This window comes from Stenella coeruleoalba, assembly GCF_951394435.1.
Source record: "Stenella coeruleoalba genome assembly, chromosome: 1".
Classification (NCBI taxonomy): Eukaryota; Metazoa; Chordata; class Mammalia; order Artiodactyla; family Delphinidae; genus Stenella; species Stenella coeruleoalba.
Genome location: NC_137169.1, coordinates 45,607,258 through 45,631,329, shown reverse-complemented (window position 1 = coordinate 45,631,329; position 24,072 = coordinate 45,607,258). Strand labels below are relative to the sequence as shown.

The 24,072-nt window shown below is 54.9% G+C and overlaps 1 protein-coding gene across 2 annotated transcripts; it reads left to right on the top strand.

Moving 5' to 3' along the window:
* The first annotated feature begins 458 nt into the window (after positions 1-458).
* TTC22 (tetratricopeptide repeat domain 22) lies at positions 459-22,646 on the top strand. Of its 2 annotated transcripts, none has more exons than XM_079923749.1 (7): positions 459-1,105; positions 14,489-14,544; positions 14,748-14,863; positions 15,492-15,610; positions 16,853-17,014; positions 20,189-20,341; positions 22,442-22,646. In XM_079923749.1, the coding sequence occupies exons 1-7, from the start codon at positions 539-541 to the stop codon at positions 22,571-22,573; spliced, it is 1,305 nt and encodes a 434-aa protein (XP_079779875.1). In that variant the 5' UTR covers positions 459-538; the 3' UTR covers positions 22,574-22,646. The 2 variants fall into 2 exon arrangements, with proteins under 2 accessions (XP_079779875.1, XP_079779874.1); XM_079923748.1 differs by having other exon boundaries at positions 20,885-22,581.
* Positions 22,647-24,072: the final 1,426 nt, after the last annotated feature.

The following is a 24,072-nucleotide window of genomic DNA, read 5'->3' as shown; positions in this document are numbered from 1 at the left end:
GAGAGCAGCAGGACTGAGGTGGCTTGGGTGCTGCGTTGGAAGGGCCAGGCCTGACTCTCCTGTTCAGTGAGCTCGCACAGGGTGGAGCAGTGCTCAAGGAGGAAGGGCCTGGCTTTTTGGGGTTCAGCAAACTGGGTTCCCAGGCCTGCTCGGGCATACCGAGTTCTGTGACCTGGGCAAGTCCTTTTCCTCGTCTGAGCTTCAGTTTCCTCATCTCCTGAGCAGAGAGAGTAAAAGCACGCCTTTTGCCATGCACCGGGGGTTACACGCCCCGCGTTTGGCACTGCACCTAACAGGCACACCTGCTTGTGCAATGCGGGCGTCTAAAAGCCGTTGAGCTGCGAAAGCGTAAACACCCACAGGGCGCTCCCGAGCCGACGCTCTGACCCACCCACCGGCGGGCGGCGCCCCGGGATGGGAGGTGGCTGCGCCCCGGGCCTCTGCGCGCTGACCCTTGCCTCCCGCGCCGGGCTCGCTTGAGGGGCGCCCCCATCCACGGCGGCCTCCGGAGCAAGGCTCGGGGAGCCGCGGGGCAGCCATGGCGGAGCCCGAGGCCGCGGCCGAGGAGGTGGACGCCCTCATCGACGACCTGGACTACCTCCCCGGCCACTTCCACCTGGAGATGCAGCTGAACTTCGAGCCGCGCTCGCCGGCCTCGCTCCACGCCCGGGACCTGAAGCTGCAGCGGGACGGCCTGCGGCAGGAGCTGGCGCTGACGGCTGCCACGCAGCGCCCCGCCGTGCGCCACCTCCTGGGCGCCTTCGCCTTCTACCTGGAGGAGCTGGATGAGGCCCGCGAAAGCTTCCTCGAGGTGGCCCGCGAGGACCCGGGCAACCTCAACGCCTGGGCCAATCTGGTGCACGTGTACGGGCGGCTGGGGCAGAAGGAAGAGGAGGAGGCGTGCGCCGAGCGGCTGGCCGGCCTCATGGGCCTGGCGGGGGACCGCGGGGCCGCCGGGGACCCCCCGCTCCGCGCCGCGCGCTGCCTGGCCGAGCAGGGCTACGCGCACGGCTTCGACGTGGGCTGCGCCAGCCCAGAGGAGCGGGCGCGGGTGCTGGAGGCCGGCATCGAGCTCTATGACAAGGCGCTGGGCCACGCGCAGCAGGTGGGTGACCCCTCCCCAGGCTGGGAGGGCTGGGGTCGCGGCCCCTAAAGTCTGCAGGGATGCCCCCCGGCCTCCAAATTCTCACCGAACCCTGGCCCTTTGGCTTCCGGAATACGGTTCCAGCGTGCCCCTCCCACCTTGGGTCCTAGACCAGGCTTGTGGCTTTTCTCTGTCGGACTAGGGCGTGGACCCACTTCCCAGCGGGTTAGCTTGCGTAAGTTTCTTTGCTGGCAGCACTGCAAACTCCACACACCAACTCATCCCTCTCACCTTGCTCTTCCCAGCAAGTACCTGTCCCTGCACCTGTCCACACCCACCTAAGTATAAGGCACAGCTCCACATCCCGCCAGAAACAGGCAGCATTCTTGCCTCCTCTCTCCCGCTCACGCACCATAGCCATCCACTCAGACCCCAGATCCTGTCCGCTCTGCCTCCTAATATCTCCAGGGTCTATCCGCTCCTCTCCTGCCTCCTCTCGCCAGCCCAGCCTCCATCATTCCCTGCCTGGGTTCCTGCTCTCTGGCCTGACCCTTCGGCCTCCTCCTCCACCCTTGCTGCCAGTGTCATGTTGCTCAATCCTGCCGGCCATATCCGTCAGCTGCTTACAACCCCCAGTGACTCCCCACTGCCTGGCACGTAAGTCCCAGGCTCTCCGGTAGGCACTAGAGACCCTCCGTGACCTCGCTCTCTGCCTTCCCTCTGCCGTGTTCCCCCTTCCAACCAGGCTTTTGCCACCGTCTACATCCCCTTGTTCCCCGTGTTCCCCGTGGGCCAGGTCTCCTTACAGCCCACCTTGCCACTCTTTCGGCCTCTTTCAGAGGTGCCCTTTGCTCTACCCTTGCCTGGAAGGTTGTCCTCTCTCTCAGGCATCCACTCCGCTGACTTTTCCAGGCTGGGTCAGGCATCTCCCCTGGGCTCCCACAGCACTGCTCACACTGTCCATGTACAAGTCTGTCTCCCCACCTCAATCTTGAGATCTTCAAGAGTGGGGACAACATCTGTCTGGTTTACCACTGTAAAGCCGACACCTGGCCAGTGGCTGGACACAGTGGCACTCGGTAAATGCATCTTGAGTGAATGCATGTGTAGCACAGGGCCCGGAGCTACATAGACAAACGCTAGGCATATCAGTTACCCATTGTTGTATGACAAATAGCTCCTGAGACTTAGCAGCTTGAAACAATAAGCACTGATCGTCTCAGAGTTTGCCTGCTGAAGAACCCGGGCATGGTTTAGCCGGCTGCCTCTAGGCTGTGGTCTCATCTGAAGGCTTGCTCAGCTGGGGGCGGTGGGGTGGGGGTCTGCTTCCAAGCTCATACTCATGGCTATTGGGAGAATCAGTTCCTCACTTGCTGTTGGCCGGAGGCCTCCCTCAGGTCCTTGCCACGAGGACATCCCATCACTTTTGCTATATTCCCTTCATTAGAAGCAAGTCACTAGGTCTAGCCTCCAGGCAGAGAGCGGGGGTTACACAAGAGCACAGATACCAGGCAGTGGGGATCAGTGGGGGCCATCCCAAAGGCTGCCTGCATTGGATGACAGACAAATGACGTAGAGGCATTGTCCTCTTGTTACGGAAGAGGAGATCACAGTTCAGAGAGGTACCCTGGCTTTTCCTTGAAGGCGCTGCATAGGCAGGGTTGAGCTGATAATGATGACTGTTTGATAGTTAAACGACAACAAGCCTTCGCACGTGGGTAGGATCGCTCCATTCACAAAGGCTCTGCACACCCCCTTGGAGCCTTTTCCACCAAAGCTTATGGCTCCCGCGTAAGAGGAAATGTGGAGTCAAGACCTCAGGGAGTGCTGGGTGGGAGGCACGGACTTGACTTAAGGGGGGCAGGGCAGGGTGGAGGTTAAGACGGTAGACTCTGGGTCAGACAGTCCAGGTCCGAATCCCAATTCCCCATGCTCTCACCTCCAACCGGTCCGTAGCATGACTGAGCTTCCCTTTCTATGAAATGGGGATAATAATAGTGCTTGTATCCTAGGATTCCTCATCCGTAAAATGAGGAACAGAGCCTGCACAGAAACAGCAGGATCACAGACGACCTCTGCCTCTCCTGACCTGGGAGAGCCTCCTCCCCGCTAAACTGTGTGCAGCTGTGGCTGTCCCCTGGGGCCAAAAGGAACCCAGGTCTCCTGTTTTAGAGCCTGAGCACAAGGCCCTGAATGCCAGCCGCCCTCAGTGGAAGGCGTGGCCAGCTTGGTGTATGTTGAGTATGGTCACAGTCTCAGAGCAGGGCCTGAAAAGCCCTGGACTGGGAGCCAGGAGTCCTGGGTTCTCATCTCAGCTGCAACCACCCACGGTGGGGCCTTCTCCTATCTGGGTGGTGGTTTCCCCATCTGTGAAAGTGAGGGAGGGGGGACTGGATGGTCTCTGAGGTCCCTTCCTGCTCTCAGGAGAAGGCTTCCTGGAGGAGGTGAGCAGGGAGGCAAAGTTTGGGGCATAGGGAAGGAATGGGGGCCGACTCCTCCCTCCCTGCTGCTGGTCTGCGCAGCCACAATGGGGGCCGCACCGTCCCCTTCAGTGACCGCTCAGAGGAGAGAGTGTCAAGCAGGGCACTGCCCTGTGCTCCAGGGAGGGAGCTGACTGTCTCAGGTGGGAGGTGGCCTGTGCTGTGTCCTTGGGCCTGGCCCAGCGGCTGCTCCCCAGGTCTGCACAGAGGTCAAAACCTCCCCCCAATCCCAGGAGAAAGTGGGTATTTGAAGCTCCCCCGTTTCATCATCTGAGGATTAGGAGAGATCATGCTTATAAAGTACCTGGCACAGGGTAGATGCTCAAGAAATAGTCGCAATCAGGATGACAGTGATGATTTTGTATAGTGAGAGCAGGAGGCTGGGTTCAAGCACCCAGGTCGCTTATTATTTTGCTGTGTGACTTTGTACAAGTCACTTGTCATCTCTGGCCTCAGTGTCTGCTTTATAAACATTAAACAATAGTGATTTCTGCCTCAGTTTACTATGATTATCCAATCAAATCATGGGGTAAAAGTGCCCATAAACTGGTAAATTCTGGGCATGTCTGAGACACACATGCTCAGCATCTTAACGTTTATTGAGCACCTACTGTGTGCCAGGCCCTATCATTAAGAACTCCTGCCTTTTAGAAGCTCATGGACAAAGGGAAGAGCAAACATTAGTTCCTTCAGTAACCAGCCTTCCCTGAGCCCCATCTCTGGTAGTGGGGGCCAAAGGGGTGTGTCAGAGGTGTGCCTATGACTGGCTGAGGTCACAGGCGTTCATTACATGGCCTGTGCCAGGTGACAATCATCTCTGAGTGCTGTACACCAGAGACCATAGTTTCTGAACCAAAAACAGGACCCCCCCCCAGAGGCTGACAAGGGAAGTGCACTTCGAGGACATCAGGACCCGTGTTGGAGTCAGCAGGGACCTGGCAAGTCCAGGTCCTGAGGATAGAGTGACAGTAACTGAACTTCAGAGAGGACACACTTCCTTTCAGCACAAGTGACTGAGGGAGGCTTCTGGAAGAGGCAGTAGTGTACTGGCAGGAATGAGAGGAGGGCAATCCTGGCAGGGGCGTGGTGTGTGCAAAGGTCCTGCGGTGGGGGCTTTAGTGACAACTGAACTGGATGAGACCTGGAAAGAGGGCAGCCAGAAGCTTCATGGGGAAGAAGAGCACGTGGTGGCCCTGAAGAACTGCTGATGTGGCCTCTGAGGTCTGGTTCCTGCCCTCCTCTGAGCCGCATTTCCTCTTACTTCCCTTGAACCTTACTTCCCAGGGACTCTAAACTTCTCCTACTTCTCCAGACATGCTGTGCTGTTTCACAGCTGCCTGTGCAGGAGCTTTTCCCTCTGCCTAGAAAGCAAACTCCATCCATCAAAACCCAGCTCAAATGTCACCTCCCCCTTGAAAACCTTCCTTCACACAATGCCCACCTTCACACAGTAATATTCATGAACGCTCTTCTCCAGGTGCCTTGCGGACTTCATCTTAGTCCTCACAAGAACCCCCTGATCCCATTTTACAGATGTGGGAACTGAGGCAGAGCGAGGCTAAGTAACCTGCCCAAGACCACAGAGCTAGTAAGTGGCAGTTGAGTTTACACCACTCTGACTCCAAAGCCTGTGCTCTTTCTGGAGAGGTGGGAGAATTGGGGTGCAATAAGTGTGAAGCAGATGGCCGGCAGGATGGAGAGGGGAGCCCCCCACACCGGCCACCTCCTGGAAATCTAGGGTGGAAGTGTGGAGAAGTAGAGAGAGGGTTGCCGTGTATAGGGAGTGGTGGGGGGATAGGAAGGACGAGGCCAGAGGTGAAGTCAACATGGGGTCAGGGAAGGAGGAGTGGGGAGAGTGGGGCAGCCGCTGAGGGACCTCCAGTTGAGAGGGTTGCCACCCACAGGAGCGCAGCTGGGGGTGGGCGGCCAGGAGTCCGACCCAGCCGGTGCTGCAGCTCCAGGAGATTTTCCATCCTGAGGGGGCTGGGACTGTCCCAGGCAAGGAGGAGCCCCCGGAGCTCAAAGAATAAAGAGCAACCGAAGAACCAATGACGGCTGCTCATCTGCTAACTAAAATTACAAGAGAAAACATTACAAAAGTTAGTAATTCAGCCCATAATCCAAAAATAAGCCACATGTCTGTGGACGAGTGGACGAGTGTCTGTGCCTTCCCTCTCAGCCCTTAGTTCCCTCCCTTTCCTCGTCCTCAAGTTACAAAAATATGATGAGGCAGATTGCTTTGTCCGTCATTCCTCCGCACCCCCGTCACCTCTCCACACACACTCACAGACGGATTCTTGGTGGAGTCTCCAGGCTGAGTGGGTATTAGGAGCAAACACTTTGCAGTTAGACACACTCGGTTAAAATTCTGCCTCCATCACAGGTGGCTACGGACAAGTCACTTCACATCTCTGAGCCTCAGTTTCCTCATCTGCAAGGTGGGATTCTAACATCACCTTACAGGGTTGCTGTGAGGATTAAGTGAGAGACCGTGAAGGGCTCCAGGCAGAGTGTCGATCATGTTGGGGCCCAGCCCCTCACCTTGCCCACCCTCTGGCCGCCACAGCCCTCAGCTTTGCTCTATAACAGTGGTTTCTGTCTTGCCCCCTAGAGGGTGAGCCCTCTGTCTTGGGCGACCCTCTATCTCTACCTACCACCCCGTGTCTGGAACGGGGTTGGACACCCAAGAGGGGTTTGTGACTGTTGCTAAATTTAATTTGTTTTTTTAGTCTTAAAATTCCCATTATTTTTCTAAAATAAAGTAACTCGAACTTATGTTTCTCTAAAAAAGTAATATCTCAGTCCCAAGCTAACTCAATCATTTGAGTTTCTTCCCCTTTTCCTGGAATATTGTGTGGCTTCACACACACACACACGTACCTGCACACACACGCACAGGTGCACACACATGCAGATCCTTCACCCCTGCTGCTGGCCCAGAGCAGGCTCAGGGTGGTAACAGGAAACACCACCACAGTGGGCGCCATTGATCCAGTCTGTACACCAGGCACAGAGCTCAGAATGTTACGTTCATTAGCATATCCGATTTTTATTCAAACCTCACAGACACACTGCCACTGGTATTGTGATTCCCTGTTGCACAGAGGACAGAACAGGCTCCGGGAGGGGACTCGTCCCAGGTGACCGGGTGCACACATGCCATCCAGGTTTCACCGGGCCTGCTGGGGTGGGCGGGGATGGACCCAGTGCTGGTAGGCCCAGCAGCCGGCCTCACAAACAAACAAAGGTGCAGGCATCCACACAGTCGCCAGGCAGGAAGGACCGACACACACACACAGCTGTGCCACCATTGGGGAGGCCAGCCCCAGGACCTGGGAATTCCTCAAGGAGCTGCCCTCCCAACAGCTCTCCGCCTCCCACATGTCCCCCTCTCTCCCCCAGCCTCCCTTTCTCCCTCACCTCTTCGTCCCACAGCTCCAAACCCTGACAACTCGGGCGCACGGTGCAGGCAGATGCGCTGCTGGGACTGAGGTCAGAGTGTTGGTGTGGGAATCTGCAGGCTGCAGGGACGCCCTGGGTGACCTGGGCTGGCTGTGTAACCTCTCTGAGGGTCCATGTCTCCCTCTGTGAAATGCGGACAGTGGTACCAGCCTGGCAGGGGTGTGGGAGGAGGAACTGGGGTCACGGAGGGAAGGCCCAGCCCCAGCGAGCTTTGATGGACGCGTCCTTCTCATCCTCATCCCCTGATGGGGCTGCCAGGACTCCTTCTAAGTGAGCCCCCGCCCTCTTTCTGCTTCCTCCCACTTCCTCCTGCCCCTTCCTGAGCTTGCCCTCACCCCAGCCCAGCCCAGAGCCAACTTTAGGAAAAGAACAATGACATCGGGGAAGACCCCACTCGGAGCCAGGGGTCAGAATTTGGGTTCCTGCCTCAGCCCTGCCCCGACTGGCTGTGGGACAGTGGGCAAGTCCTCTGTGGACGGTGGACATTTCCTCCTCTGTCACTGGACTAAGGTGGTGGCCAGGGTGATTTCAGGGACAGGAAGGACTTTGATAATAGAGAAGTGGGGGAAGGAATGAACCTCCTGGCAGAAGAAAACACAAACACACAGAGGGAGGTAGGAAACCACAGCTTGGGGAATGTCAGGCACGGCGTTTTGAGGACTTTAGAGTTGATCTCCAACTTTTGAGATCATGGGCAGGGTGGTGCTTGCAAACACACACACACAGCTCCACGCATCTGAGTGGTTTGGTTTGGATGACGCTGGACGATGAGCTAGGGACTGTGCACTTGTGTTTTTTTTCACAGATTATCTCACTTGCTCCTAGAAATGCTGGGGAATCAGAACTGTTATTAACCCCATTCTACAGATGAGCAAACTGAGGCTCAGAGAGCCGTAACAACTTGCTCAAGGGCACACAGCCATGAGTGGCTGGCTGGAACTGAACTCAGTTCTCTCCGACATAAAGCCCAGGCTGAGGGACAGCTTTCCTGACACTCTAGCCCCAGCCTTCTGATGGCCTCGGTGCTGCTCACATTTGCATAACAGCACCTTCTGAATTTGCTGCTGGCTTCTTTCCCTCCACACCTGGCAATTTTGGGAACTGGGTCTCCCCTCCTTATTGATACAGGACCCCAGAGCCAAAGTTGCCTGTAGCATCATCTGACCCAACTGCCTTCTTCACAGGAGGAAAGATAGAATGTGTTAAGGGTGCACACAGCCCGGACCCATGGGAGGGGCTGAGAAAATGCAGGACTTCTTCAGACCTACCCGGTGCCAGAGCTGGATTTGTACCCAGGACTGGACAGGGTCCCTTTTCTCTAGGGACCATGGAATAGAGAAGGGGCTCTACTCAGTCCTGCGAGTCTGTGGAACCAGTGCAAAGCAAAGCTGGCTCACAGAGTCTGCGTCTGCGTGACAGATCTAGGACCAGAAAGGGGGTGACAATGGGGAGCTGCAGTCGATCTGCTCCACTCTTAAAATCCACAAAGACCATGCGGGGAACCCAGCGAGGGCTGAATAGGTGACTCACCTCCATGGCACAGCGCCCAGTCACACTGATCACTCCCACCCATGTGCCTGTGACACAGGCAAACCCAGTCGATCATCCCTGCTTATAGATGCAGAAACTGAGGCCCAGGCTGGGCCAGCGGACTTTCAAGGAACCCTGGGGGAGGTAGAGGCAGGGGTGGGACTCCAATCTCAACCCTCTGTTTACTCCCCGCCCCCACCGAGGCAGGAGTTGCATGAGGAGAAACCCCTGCCCAGCCTTTCTGGGAAAGACCCCCAGGGGTGCCAGGCCAGCCAGGTGGGCTGGGGCCGGAGCTCCGCGTGCAGAGCCCGAGGCTGCTCTGTCATCACAGAGGACATTCCAGTTGAGCAGGAAGAGCATGGTCCCGAGACCTGCCACCTGGTGACTTTTATTTCTGCAGCGTCAGCCTTCACAGACAGGGTCAGCCTGATGAGGTGGAAAGAACAGGGGCACTGGAGGGAGGCAGATCTGAACTTGAATCCTGGCACCTCCCCCTGGGCTGTGGGGCTGGCCGGGCAGCTTTTCTCTTAGCCTCTGTTTCCTCACCTGTAAAAGGAGGAGGCTGCATGACACCTTCTCGGGCTGCTGTGTGGGTGGATTCAGTGCCACGATGCACGAAAGTGCCCAGTGGACAGTTGATGGTTGAGAAACGTTCATTCTCTTTCCTCCTTCTCATCCCCCCTCCCCTGAAAGAGAATCAGTCAGCTCTCAGGAACTGACTCTGAAACACAGAATACAACATCCACAGGGGCAGAGTTCAAACTGCAAGGCAAACATTTTCCTTAAGAACCAATAAGGTCTCTGTATAGCCTATGCAGACACATATAGATTCATAAACCATTAGCACATTGAGATCTTGTATTGAAATCCTCTAAAATAGCTAAGCCCTGCAACATTTCCTTCTGTGGGGACCACCTTTTGAAGTAAATGGAGTAGCCAGCTGAGACCCATCCTTCTATCTGCCAAGTTAACACAAACCTGCTCTGTAACGTCTAATCCTCATCCTGATATTCTCTGCAGGTACTGCCAGGTCACCCACCTTTGCCAGTTACCCACCCAGCTGTAGCAGCTTGGATCATCAGGCTTCCAGAGGGTCACAACTGCTGATCCTTTTGTTCATTTAAAAAGAGATGCACTGGTGCACTGGCCTGCCATTTGCACCTGGCTCTCTGCAGTGCTAGACTCTAGTGCAGTGGTTCTATCAGATTCCCAGGTGCTGCTGATGCTGCTGGTCGGGGGACCCCACTTCGAGGACCACTCGTCTGCTGCTGGGTTCCCAGCTCTGCTACCTTCTAGCTATGCCACTCTGGGCCACAGGTGCCTCTTCTGTAAAACTGGGATAATCATAGTCCCTACCTCCTAGGTAACCCCGGAGTTAACACATGTAAATTATGTGCCTGGTGCATAGTAAGTGCTCAATAAAAGGCACTATTATTAGTATAGCTAAAAAAGCAGCATTTCCACGTTTCAGTCCAGGATTTCACACGGCTTTGTGTCTGTGAGGATGTCTTCTCACCTCAGTGTTCCCATCTGTACTAGGGGGGTGATGATAACCCACTCTACATTCCACAAAGGGCTTTCTGAGGGTCATGTGGCATCTGTGTGAGTGCACTTTGTAAATGGTAAGCACTGTACAAACACTTGCAGCGAGGTGTTGTGGGAGTAAGGTGCACTTGAAGTCAGAGACCTGGCCTGAAATAGGTGAAGTAGGCACGTCTCTGCCTCTTTGAGCCTCGGTTTCCCCATCTCTATAATGAGGGAAATACCGGTGAGGGCCTCGGAGGAGCTGGGAGATGTCCTGACAACCCCTTGCCTGAAGTCAGTGCCTCACTCTCACCCTCACCTAGTACCAGAATCTAACCAGCTACTTAAGGGCAGTGCTGGTGCCTGGGCCTTGCCAGCTTGAAGCCTCGGCGGGCTCACGCTCTGGCCAGTGCCCCCTCACAGACCCCAGAAGCCCCGGCTCACGGGGTCCTGATGAGGATGAACAAGAGAAAAGGTGGGGTGTCCTGCCAAAGCCCACACGGGGAGGCCCTCAGTCAATATTCCTCTCCTGGCAGAGGTGCTGTCAGCCCCTCCCAGGCTGCCTCCAAATATATTGCCTCTGGGAGCCGTTAACTCTGGAAGTGAATTCCTTGCAGCCATAAGAGGTTTCACAGCAACTTCATTCTCCAGGAGAGAGGAGGGGAGGGGGCAGTCAGAGGCCTGTTTAATTTAATTTAGCATAGGTGGCTTGCCAGGTTGCCCCTGGTAACAGCTTCAGCTGCTGCTTCAGTTACAACTAGAAGGATTTTTAAAGAGACAGCCCATTTTAAGACCAGAATTGCACAGCAAAATGAATGGACTCTCTCTACTAGCTCCATCACAGGGATGGAGGATTGGAACCCAAGCACAGTGAGGCTTCAAACGAGGTCTGTTTATACCGTTAACTCCATTCCTGATTCGCAACCCCATAAGCCCTCCTGCAAATGTTACTTTTTTTTTTTTTTTTTTTTTTTGCGGTATGTGGGCCTCTCACTGTCGTGGCCTCTCCCGCCACGGAGCACAGGCTCCGGACGCGCAGGCTCAGCGGCCATGACTCACGGGCCCAGCCGCTCCACAGCACGTGGGATCCTCCCAGACCGGGGCACGAACCCGTGTCCCCTGCATCGGCAGGCAGACTCTCAACCACTGTGCCACCAGGGAAGCCCTGCAAATGTTACTCTTAAGTGGGATCTGAGGAGGGGCTACATTTGGGATTTGTCATAGAGATGTCACTCAGCTAGCTACTTCTCTGAAAATCAGTTTTAGTCTTCAAGTAGAAGGGGAGTTAACCTTTAGGAGTTGCCCCTGCAATTCAGGCACTCTGCCACCAGGTGGTAGTATTGCTTACTTAGTGCAAACCATAACCAGGCTTGACTTACTCAAGACTATCACAATGGTGGTGAAACCACTGGGTTTTAAGTCCTGATACTAACCAGTGTGTGACCCTGAGCAAGCTGCTTCACCTCTGTGGTCTCACTGTTCTCAGAGACATAATAAGGGGATTGATTGGATCAAGATAACTGAGTGCTGTGGACAGGCTTCGGGCTAGGACTAGGAAGGCATGAGTTTATGTCCCAACTCTGTCATGTACTAACCGTGTGATGTGGACACATAACTTAATTTCTTGCATCTTGAATATCAAACAAGAAAGTGGCTATGAACCAGGGAGAGCCCTGAGGACAACACACTGCTCTTCAACACTGGGGACCTGTGGACCCCACGGGGCATGTGAGGCCCTAGGAGCAGAGTGGTGGGGTGGAGAGGTGGAGAGTGGGGTGAGGCAGGATAGCCCCGGACTTCAGAGCCTGAGACTTCGATGCCCCACCTAGAACCGAAATAAGGCAAAGCAGCCTCCTAGACACGCCTAATTCTGCACGTTTCTAACCCAAACCAGGAGAAAGGGGGCGAACGTTTATGGGGATTTATGGGCACGGTCCCCAGGCTGGTCACTGCCTCACAATGCCCCTTTGCAGGTAAGGACACAGCCTCTGAGGGGTCACCCGCCCTCTTGTGGCCAGACCTGTTGGCCACCCGAGCCTCTGCTCTCTGCACTGTAGCCCTCCCTTAGTCTAGGATACCTGCTGTCACTTGTGGTCACACCTCCTTGTCAGGAGCCTGAAAGGGGGAGCAAGTTCTGTGTCTCCCCACCATGACTCAGTCTGGCCAACCTCAAAGCAGGCATGGGGCCAGAGGTCACGAGATCACAGCCACAGGCAACCAGGGAGACTGAGGCACACGTGCCTTTGGTCCTTCACACAGACAGGTGCTGACATTATATCAAGGTCCTTGGCCAGCTTGGCCCACAGTAGGTGCCCCACGAATCTGCATCCCCTTCCCATGTCCCAGGTCCCGTGCAGGTGCAGCAGGTAAGGTCATCTGGCAGCCCCTCCAGCTTTTTGCTTTGGCCAGTGTTCTCCATTGCGCTCTCAAGGATGCCCTTTAATCCTTGGGTCCCGCCCCTCTCCCCTCCAGACAGCCCTGTTCCCAGCCGAGCCCGCATACACGTATTCCAACCTAAGTAACAGGATAACTCCCCACCTCTAACCCCTTCTATGCCTCCCCACTGCCTTGCAGATGACTTCCAGGTCCTGAGCCTGACACTCAGGGGACCCTCCTGATGTTCCCCTGCTGGCTCATCCCCTCGCCACTTACAACTGGGGTTCTAGCCGCTCTGGGCTGCATGCAGCCCCCGACACACCTGCTCGCTCATCTCTGAGGTTTTGCACATGATGTGCCCTCCATCTGACGCCCTCTCTCACTGTATCCACCTGGTTGGTTCCTACTTGTCCCTGAGAACCCTGCTCCAGCACGTCCTCCTCTAGAAGTCTTGGGGGTACCCCTGGATCATGTAGGAAACCTCCTCCCATAGCCCCTGGTGTTCCTTCTGCTCTAATTTTGTCTTTGGTCTGGCTTTCCTGCCAGACCTGGCTTGGGTCAGCGTTCAAGACACTCCCCTATGGGCAATCACACTGCTCACTGAGAGCTACTCACAGGTCCCCCTTCCTCTCTTCCTCCGAACCATCCAAGGCCACCTCAGAGCAGTCGCAGCCTAACTTGGCAACGTTAGCTCCCGCCACACCCCAGTCATACTCACCGTGCCCCATGCTCCCCAGCTGCCCACTCGTGTCCGTGCTGAACCCCCCGTCTGGAATGCCCTTGTCCCCCACCTCACCCTCTCAAATACCACTGCTATTCAAGGCCCACCTTACAGCCCATCCTCTATGAGACCTTCTCAGAGTCTTCTGGCTGGAAGTGGCCTCTTCATCCTGCTGCGTTTGTCTGCAATCCCCTCTCAGCCTTGATCAAACCCTGCTTCATATTATAGCTATTGGTAAGCAGTGTAATGAGGGGAGCAAGGGCTTTGCAGACTAACAAATGGGGTTCAAATCCCAGCTCTGACACTTGCATGCTGTGTGACCTTGGGCAAGTCATTTTGCCTCTCTGAACTTCAGTATGTGCCTCTGTAAAACGGGATGACACCTACCTCATAGGTTGTTGTGAGATTGAGATGATGAGTGTCAGGATCCTGGCATGTGGCAGGCGCTCCTTCAAACCCCATTATTTATGGTCTCCCCAACCGAGTTGTGAGCCCATGTGGGCCAGGGTGCAGGTCCCATTCAGTGCCACAGCACCCAACACATCATAGTTGGGCCTCACACCACAGATGCCTCACACCACAGAAATGCTGGCTGGACTTAATGCTTCATCCTAGCTGCTGAGGGTGGGGTGGAGGGATAATAGGGGCCCTGAGCTGAGAAGGCCTCTGCGGGTGGCGGCTGGTGAGTGCAGAATGGAGCCTGGAGATCAACCACAGGAGATGAACGTGGAGGGAGGGGCTGGAGCCTGAGGCAGAGCTGCTGATATGCACTGGGGGTTTTATTGGTTTTCATTAAAATTCCTTCCCAAGGCAGGAGCAGCTACTCCCATAAATATTTTATCTGGTGCCCAAGTCAGTCTAAATGCACAGCAAAGTTGGCAAGAAAAACAATGGGAAACAGTTCAGGGTGGGGTCCTGGGCTTCAGCTGAACTCACTCACATGCCCAAAGGGGCTTTCTCAGGAAGGTGAAAGCTGAGGGATGGCGCCAAAGGGGAGAAGCGGGGGGAGAGAGAAGGTGACTGGTGGAGTGTGGGCCCTGCGGTAGTGGGGAGGGAAGGAAATGGACGCCACGCCCGCTCTGTGATGGACACCTTGCTCGGGGCATTCACACAGGTCATCTTGTCAAATCCTCTGTGGTCACAGAAGTGAAGTGACTCGCCCAAGGTCACCCAGCCAGCCAGTGGCAGAGCCAGCGCTATGACCAAGAGTGCACTTGCTGCTTCTCAGGGTTCAGGGAAAGCATGGGAGTCTATGAACAATGTCCCAAATGCTTCAAGAGCAGCAGCACAAGCCATTCTCTGCTTCCCTAGATCCCGAACGAGGAAAAAAGGGGCTGGTACTTCACCATGGCAACGCTCTTCATCAGGTCAGGCTATGGGTTGAGGATGGGATGGTGGGGAGGGACGGGGAGAGGTGGGGCCTGGAAGCCAGGGGAGAAATGGCTGAGCCCATCTGCGTGGCAAGGGCTCCCCGAGTTCCTCTCCCTGCCCACTCGCCTGGGGAGGACTCGCGGCACCCTGGGGACGGCTGGAAGGGTGCTGACCAGCCGCGTCCCCTTCTCTGCCACAGGTTAGATGGCATCTTCCTGGAGCTGGGCAGCGAGGAGCAGAAGAGGTTGCCGGCCTTCAACCGCACGCTGGCCCTGCTCCAGCAAGTCCTCAAGTCGTCGGAACCCCACCACCAAGGCAGGACCCGTGGGGACGGGTGGGAGAGGAGCCTCTGCCCCGTCCTCCCTGCACCCGCCACCAGCCCTGCCAGTCTTGTCACTGTCCCCACCTCTAGCACTGTTTCGCTGTCCCTCACCCTCTGTCTCATCCACTCCCTTGTTCACCTCAGGGAGCTCGCACACCTCGCACAGGTGAACGGGCGCCTGCAGATCACTCCAGGTGCACGTGTCCAGGCCTGTCTGTGACCGAAAGTGTAAGAGACAAGAGTTCTCACCACTGCAGCCTCTTATCCCCATTTTGTGGTGGGAGGAGGGAAGGCTGTTCTGGAGGGGAGTCGAGTCATTTTTCCACAGGGACCAGAGCTCCAGAGCTGGGGAGAGCTGGAGTCAGAGAGCAGGGTGTCCCGCGTGACACAGTAAACACAACAAGCACTGAAACTGTTCATCCCTCCACTCACACGTCCCTCTCCCCACCCTTGTTTCTCTCGGTCCCTGGCTGGCCCACAGTGATTTCATGCCACTTCCCCTCCCTTTGTCTTCCTGGGGGCTGACACCTGGGGTGGCACTGGCCCCCTGCCTCCTCGTGGTTCCCCTCCCTCTCTCCACCCCGCTGTTGCCTGAGACCCCTCTCCCGGCCTCACCCCCAGCTCTGGCCTGGTGCTACCTCGGGATGCTGCTGGAGAGGAAGGACACCTTCTCCATCACCCCCATGGGCATCCATGACTGCGGGTTTTCAGGGACCGACCCCCTGGACTGCTTTGGCAAGGTATGTGCCCCCGGCCACAGAAGCTCTCCGAACCCGGATTGAGACTGACACCTCAGCCTCCTCTCCTGGAACCCGCTGCTTCTCTGGGTGTCATCCCCACCTCCCTGCCTTACTCAGGAAGTGCCCTTACTCCAGACCTTTCTCTCCATCCCAAACAAAGCCAAAGTGCTCCCTTGTCCTCTTGGCCTATGAGTCAGACCCTCTCCACTTCTCTAGGCCTGTCTTCTAAGCTAGTCATGATTTCCCAGATATACCCTCAGGCCTTTCCCCTTCACACCCCCGGGAGCAAAGTGGAAAGAAGACGAGGTTAGCTGGGGTCTGGATGCCAGCTCTGCCCATAGGCCCTGTGACCCTAAAACAAGTCACTTCCATCTCTGAACCTCCTTATCTGTTAATTATGTGATCCGTCCACCATCTAGGATATTGAGAGACTGAAAGGAGGTAGTGGATGAAACCGTTCACTGTAAACCGTAAAGTGCTGGTCAAGCCTTATTCTTGGCACCTCGTTTCTGTGGCAGTTTCCACACTTAGCTCAGTTTTTGAAGACTTTCCTGGAGGCCAGGGACCCTGTGATTTTTGTTCCCCTTGCAGTCAGCACGACGCTCTGGCCGGGGCACGTTCCTAGCATTTGCTGGTCAGTAATGAGCAATTTCTTGGTGAGAGATCTTAGTGAGAGCAGAGCATAAACACTGGTTCACGTGTGTTCCGAGAGTTGTGTCCAATTTAACGCACTGCCTTTGCCCCTCCTTGGGAACCTACTCTGTGCGGGGCACAGAGGTGGACAGATGGGGCCCCTGCCCTGTAGTTCACCATCTCAGGGGCAGCAACAAATACAAGGCAGGCAGCTGTCAGTAACAATATTGGGGTGGTGGCGGGGGAAGTGCTGTACCCAGCTAGAAACACTGTGTGAGTCTGGGGGAGGTAGAGGCTGATTCTGGCCCCTCCCCCGACCTGCCCCAGGAAAATGGGGGAGCACACAGCGACGTGTCTGAGGAAGAGGGGTCTGCCTGGGGTCTGGAGGGATTCACTGGACGTGTCCCGTGAACATGGCAGAGAGCATGTCAGCGAGTCGGGCTCTCAGGAGTTGAGTGCCAGTGAGCTGTGCCCAAAGTGTTGGGTCCCACGATGTGGTGGATATGAGGAATAAGATCTTTGGGGTAATATGGCTCTACTGAGAGAAGGGGTTCCAGTTCTGGCAAACAGCCAGACGAATGGTTTGTTCTTACCTCCTCCCTTACCCAGGCCATTGAGATTGCCAAGGACCAACCCCCTATCCTGAATCACCTGGCCAAAATCTTCCACTTCCTCGGAAAGCAGGATATGGCCATGGGTACCTGCAACATGGCCCTGGACACCCTACGAGATCCGGAGCTCAACTGGCAGGCGTACTGCACAAGGGCCAAGGTGAGTCTGCCCGCAGCTCCACCCCATCCTGCCATCCAGAATCAGAGAACGACGGCCAAGACCCTGTGGCCAGAGCCCGGAGGTCAGGGAGCCTTCACGGTGGAAGGGAGCGTAGGTGTCATCTGTGTTCGCTAAGATTGTTGAGTGAGAGAATGAAGGAGCTTCCCACCCACTGCTCATCCCTTCTGTAATGACCTGGCCAACAACCTGCCAGCCTCCTCTTTGATTAGAACCTTCGGCAGTCATACTGACCTGGGTGGAATTCGGGCCTCCCCACTCATCACTGTGGGACTTGGGGCAAGCCACTTACCCCTCCAAACCTCCATTCCCCAATCTGGAAGATACGGACAATAACATCTATCTTAAAAGGTGGTCAGAAGACTAAGTGAAATAACATCTAAAGCAGGTGCCTGGAGCATGGGAGGTGCTTGGGAAAGGCAGAGGGTATATTGGAGGAGGTCTGATGTCGTAGATCAGAGCTCTGGCTCTCAACGCCGCTGGCCTCGGTTCAAATCCCACAGCCCCGCTTACACGCTACGGGACTGTAGACAGAATACTCTTGCCCAAAGTCTGAGCCCCAGTTTCTTCTTCTATAGACTGGAGGTGATTGTACCTGCCTCACAGAGTTGTTATGAGAATTAAATTAGACTCTTGTGTAAAACTCAGTACTGACCACATAGTAAGAGTTCATAAGTGGTTGAACAGTATTATTAGGTATATATATATATATATTTTAAATTTATTTAGGGCTGTGTTGGGTCTTCGTTTCTGTGCGAGGGCTTTCTCTAGTTGTGGCAAGTGGGGGCCACTCCTCATTGCGGTGCGTGGGCCTCTCACTATTGCGGCCTCTCTCGTTGCGCAGCACAGGCTCCAGACGCACAGGCTCAGCAGTTCTGGCTCACGGGCCTAGTTGCTCCGTGGCATGTGGGATCTTCCCGGACCAGGGCTCGAACCCGTGTCCCCTGCATTAACAGGCAGATTCTCAACCACTGCGCCACCAGGGAAGCCCCTATTAGGTATATTTTTAACTGGCTCACTGTCGCTTGGGGCAGTCCACTATGGTCACTGAGCTCAGCAGATTACTCATTTAACTGAGAGCTGCGTGCCTCTGGCTTCCCCCTACTGGTCCCAGATCTGCCCTCTGGAGCCCCTACAGAACCCATCTGCTTGTGGGCAAAGAGGTGGAGCTCTGAGTTCGCTTTGCTCCAGGCTGGACAGCCTCCTCCACTACCTTTCATGGGACATGATGGCGAATCTGCTCCCTTGGTCTTGGTCTGCATGACATAATCATTTTGCCAGCAGGTACTAGACAGTCAGTTCCTTCATGGCAGTTGATGTGGTCATTATCAATAGTAGTGATATTACTCATGATTGATAGTAAATAATAACACCTTTCTATAACACTCTGCATTTCACCCAGCACTTTCATATTCATGGCCTGATTGAATTCTCGCAAGATCCTGTGAGAGGCCAAACGTGTGTCATTTTACTAATGAGGCAACAGAGAGGCAGTGACCTTCAAGGGGTCCTGCATTCCGTTAGGGGGAATCCAAACCTCACTCTCCTCACGCCATCACAGGTTGGCCTGTAGCATAGGCTCGCTGTCTCCCTGTAGCTCCAAAGATCACACTTACTACTCAGATGACCAGACTGGCACCAGGATGGAGGCAGGGCATAGTGAGGAGGAAGGAACAGAAGGGAAGGGAACTCATCTGTGTAAAAGCCTCAGGCCCTGCTGTGAGCCTAAGGCCCTACCTGGCCCATGACCTTGACCCACCCCGGCTCAGCTCCCTCCCTCCCAGCCACACTGGGGTCCTTGCAGCTCCTGAGGCATGATCTTGCCTCAGGGCCTCTGCCTAGAATGCTCTTCTCCCAAATATCCAGTTGGCTTCCTCCCTCACTTCCCAGAGGGCTTGAAGAAAAGGCGGAGCTGCTAGCAGCCGTCTTCTTGAAAATGTCAGCTTCTCACCAACACTTTGTGTCCTCCTGTCTTTGTTTGTTTTTCCTTTTTAGCACTTATCACTCCCTAGCACACTATTTGCTGATTTATCATGTTTACTGTCTCTCCCCCCAGCTGTAATACACACTCCACTGAGGGCAGGGAATTTTGTCATTTTGCTCTCTACTATATATCCTCAGCTCCTGGAACGTAGCAGGCTCTTGATGAATATTTGTTGAAAGAATGAATGAATGAACTGAGCACCTACCATGTGCTAGGTCCTGGCTAGAACATATTCTCTCCATTGTCATGGTAACTCTCCAAGGAAGATCTTAGTGTACTGATTTTTCAGATGTGGAAAATGAGCCTCACAGAGGTCATGCTAATAAAGAGGGGGAGGGGCTGGAATTCAGCCAAGTTCAATTGGCTCCAAAGGCAGAGCTTCCCACTCCCACCCCACCCCCACCTCATGAAGCTGTCTTAGAACCAGAGCCCACCAATGGCTATAAAGCATTAATACCTTCAACGACAAGGACCCCCTTTTTCTTACTTCCTCCTTCTCCACCCCTTCCCTACCCCTCCTGAGCCTCTAGATTTTCTAAATGCTCCAGATAGATGTGGGGGAAAAGGGAAGAAGTGGTGATGAAAGCAAGGGTCTGGAATCATTTGTAATTTGATGCTTGTAAGCTGGGCCACCTGCCATTCTTCCCACACTACTTGCTTACACAGACTCTCACATCCCATCTCAAACAACCCCCTCCCCTAGTCACCTCTATCCCATCACACTGTTTATTTTTTCATACCACTTGTCACCACTTGAAGTGGTACCATGTACTTTTTTACGATCATCTCCCCTACTAGAATGTTCTGCCAGGGCAGGGACCTCCTCTCTTATCAGCACTGTACCCCAGTACCTAGCACAGGGCCTGGCATATGGTGGGCACTCAATACATATTTGTTGAATGAATGAGTGAATGAATGAATGGCTCTTACTCCATCCAACGCCCTTCATTGTACAGAGAGGGGTCAGTGTAGTAAGGCCCAGAAAGTGGAGTGGCTAGCCCAAGCTGGCCCAGGAGTAGGACCTCGGACTCCCGAGTCCAGTCACAGGGGCTTTCCACGGCACCACAGGACCTCCCTGAGCTGCTGTTAAGAAAAAAACCTTTATTTAGGATAGAAAAGAGGGCAAGGGTCCTTGCTTGAGCATCTTCCCTGAGCTGACTCTCTGTGGGCAGATCCACGTCAGAGCCTACCTGCATGACCTGGAGCGAAGCAAGATGGGGCTCGGGGGCATGCCTGACAGGAACCACCTGGCCTGCGCCAAGGCCGACCTCGAGGAGGTGGTCAAGGTGTGCCCAGGCCTCAAGACCTACCTGAACATCGGCCAGGTAAGGTAGCCTCTTGGCTAGGGTAGCCAATAGCTGACTAAAAACCTATTAACTCTCTGCCAGGCCAGGCCTGGGCACTGAGGACACAGGGAGGAACGTGGGGCATCCCCAGGCCTGATAACAGTACCTGCCTCCTACTGCATTGGTGAGGATGATAGGAGATGATGCACCCACAGCGTTCAGAACAGGGCCCAGTGCTTTCTAAGCACTCAGAAAGTGTGGGCCATTATTCTGTATCCTTCTGTGCCTTCCGCGAGCATGGAATGACTACCAGAGGTTACAATATCTTATATATGAGAACACTGAGGCCCAGAGATTGCCCCGCTCACGGTTATATGGCCGAGAGCGCTGGGGCTGGAACTGGAATCAGAGTACTGTCTCCTTTGCCAGGAGAGGGGCACCAAAATTTGCGATGAATAATTGTCGAGGGAGGGAGGGTGGCAATGAATGCGTGGAAGTTTTAAAACAGCAAGTGTGGGAATGGAATGAACGGGCAGCGGCGACGGCAGGGGAGAAAGGCTCACCCCGAAGCCCCCACCCCAGGTCTACTACTACATGGGCGTGGACGCTGTGCAGGAGCAGCTGGCGGTGGACGAGGCGGCGCTGAACCAGGCGCTGGTGTTCCTGGCCAAGGCCGGCGAGTCGGAGCTGGGCGCCACGCTGCCCGAGCTGCAGCTGTTGCGCGGCAAGTGCCTGCGCATCAAAGGCGAGGAGGCCAACGCGGCGGCCTGCTTCAAGCGCGCCGTGGAGCTGGACGACGCGGGCTCCAGCCACACCGAGGGCTTCGGCTGCCTGCTCGAGGTGCTGCTGGCGCAGTGGAGCCAGGCGCAGCTCAGCGACGGCGAGCTGGGCAGCGAGGTGGACGCGTGGCTGCGCTGCGCCCAGGACAAGTACCCGGCGGCGCGCCTGCGCCAGGAGCTGCAGCGCGTGTGGCGCGGCCACACGGGCGAGGTGCTGGGGCTGGCCCGGGCCTTAGTGGCGCAGGGACGGCCGGCGCTGGTGCGGCTCCTCTTCGAGACCATGCAGCGGGAGGGCACGGGCCCACGGAGGGGCCGCCGCGCGTTCTCCTTCGAAGGTCCCTGAGGCCCCGCCCCGTTGAGGCCCCGCCCCGTTGAGGCCCCGCCTATAAGTGATTGGACCTGGTCGGGGCGCTGCACACCGGCTTTCACTGCCGTAAGCTGGTGGGTTCGGGGAGCCCGTCAGATTCTCTTTCGGGAATTGTAATGGAAACGTTAGGACCCTAGGACGGTTTGACGTGCCTACGGAGGCAAAAGGGCCTGATTCAGCTGGGGCAGACGCGAGGGGCCACTGGGAAACTGAATTGAAGGACCAAATTGTACAAATATGCAGAAAAAATAATAGGGAGCCTCCCAAGAGATACAGAAGATAATTGCCTCCATTTTGGTGGCTTTCTAGTACCCAAGAGCCTGTCTTTGGATTCCGTGAGCCACGCTCTATCCTTATAATAAGGCCCCCTTTACTTAGGTTGACTGGAGTAGGTCTCAGGTCCTGCCTCCAGGGAAGCCGTGGCTAGAGAAGAGGGCACAGCTGCTAAGGAGCAAGTAAGGGAAGGGCGGTAGTCTACACCTGGCTGCTCAGGGCTCTTTTCTGCCTCTCTAGCAGCCTTGCAGCAGGCCTCATCCTTGGCCAGCTTGGTCTGAAAGGCCCTCAAACTCCCTGAAATAAAGCCCATCAGTAGTATCTTTGCTTGGCTTCTCTGTTCTTGGGGGAAAGTAGGGGCACCACCCGAGGAAGTGCCAACTGCCCCCAATCTCAAACCTTCTACAAAAGAGTGAAGAAAATCTTGGAATTTTGGAATCATAGTCATAGACTCTTAGACGTGGAATTTTATTGTCAAAGTACTTAGGCTCTGATTGCCAGCAGAACGTCCAAGCTGGATTCTTGTGGTCCTACTTACTTACAAGAGCTAATTTAACCTAAAATTCCAAATCAGGTTCTTTCCAGACTGCAAGAATGCTGGTTGTACGTAAATGCAATGGCAAGACCCCCTTCATGGTTTGTGATTTATTTTGCACTTTTCCCCTTTTAAAAAAAAAGTTATACTCACTGCTTTGTTCATTTTCCTGTCCTGATGCTCAGACTGTACCCAGGATAGGCCAGCACCCCTGCATCGCTTCTCATGTCCCCAGTGACAGATGGAGAACAGACCGAAAAGTGCAATCCCTAGAGATCACGCACCCGGATGTCTCACTGTGCACATGGGAAGACTGAGAGCCCTGGAAGGGAAGTAGCTTGCTCAGAGTCACACTTCCTAGACTCCCCACCCCTGTCCCTCCAACTTACTGTCAGCATTTTTCAGGTTTGGAAAAATACTAATAAACTGGTAACACTAAAGCATTAAGTGTTTACGTGTTAAGGGTCTACGTGTCACCTGTCACCTGGGGCACTCTGATATCCATTGGGATAATGCTGTCGTTCCAGGCACCTGTGAAATCCAGACAGTGAGGCCACCCTAGGGCCCTTGAATCCCACCTCAGGGCTCATCATGGCTCACCACTTCAGGTGGTGACTTTCTTTCCCTCCTTCCTTCCTCTCATCTCCATTGCAGGAGAGTCCAGGAGGTGACTGGACAGCAGGCAGCATACACAGCCCTGTCCACTTCTCCCCCATCCCTTCTCCACCCATGGCTGTGACCTGTGACCTTCCCTATGACAGGAACCCATCTCTTTCTTCTCCTGCTTCCCCAGACAGACAAACTGAATTCAAGGTGGTTTACTGGCGAAGTTGGGAAGTTGGTGAGGTTTGTCCCTTCCCCAGTCTCCCCAGTTTGTTTCCTTCCTCGCTTTTCCTGTCCTCAAGGTCATGCGTTTCTCCCTCCATTCCTGCCAGACCTTTTCAATAAGCTTCTTTCCGATAATCTCATTCACAGAATCATATAAATGACTAACAAACACCCACTAGGGCTTCTGTCAGGGGTACTGACAGAAGCCAACAAGAGAAAGGAAACCCCATTTCTGGAACTGCCTCTTGTGTGCGATACACTTCATACATGTAAACTCATGCAGTTTTCTCACCAGCCTTGAAGAGTAGGCATCATGATCCTGGTTACAGATGAGGACATTGAGACACTGAACAAGGTCACACGTAAGCATGGGAAGAACCAGACCTGCCCCGTGTGTGCTGTCTCCTGGGACACAGCCCTCCCTGGGAGATGTGTCATGGGTAGTCTAGAGTTGGGCCTGTGATCCCCAACGCAACCTGTCATTACCCTGCTCCCTCCCCACAGTGTACTAGTCTCCCTGCTCGAAAACTGCCTTACCTCTGTGCCTTTGTACATCCCGTTCCTCCACTGGCTTTTTTCCTGTAATTTCTGTCCCAAGTGCTAGGCTTGAAGGTGCCTCCTCCAGGAAGTCTTGCCAAGTCCTCCAGCTCTCATTCATCGCTCCGTTTTGTGCACACTCTCAAGGTATTGTGTCCCTCTGCACTGCTTATATCCCCTTGCCCTTGCACCGTAATGATGTCACCATGACTGTTGTCCCCATTCAACTCTGGCTCTTTACAGCAACGACCACGTCTGATTCAGCCCCATGACCCAGCACTGAGCTTGGCACGTAAGACAGGCTCAGTTTTGGTTGTTGAACTGAGTAAACTCACAGTAGGGACGTGGCTATGTCAGTCCCAAACCGGTGACTCCATCACCAGGTCCACAAGGGCTGAGGTTGGGGCCAGGTCTGCCAGCTAGGGAACTTTGCAGGCTAGAGCTCAACCGG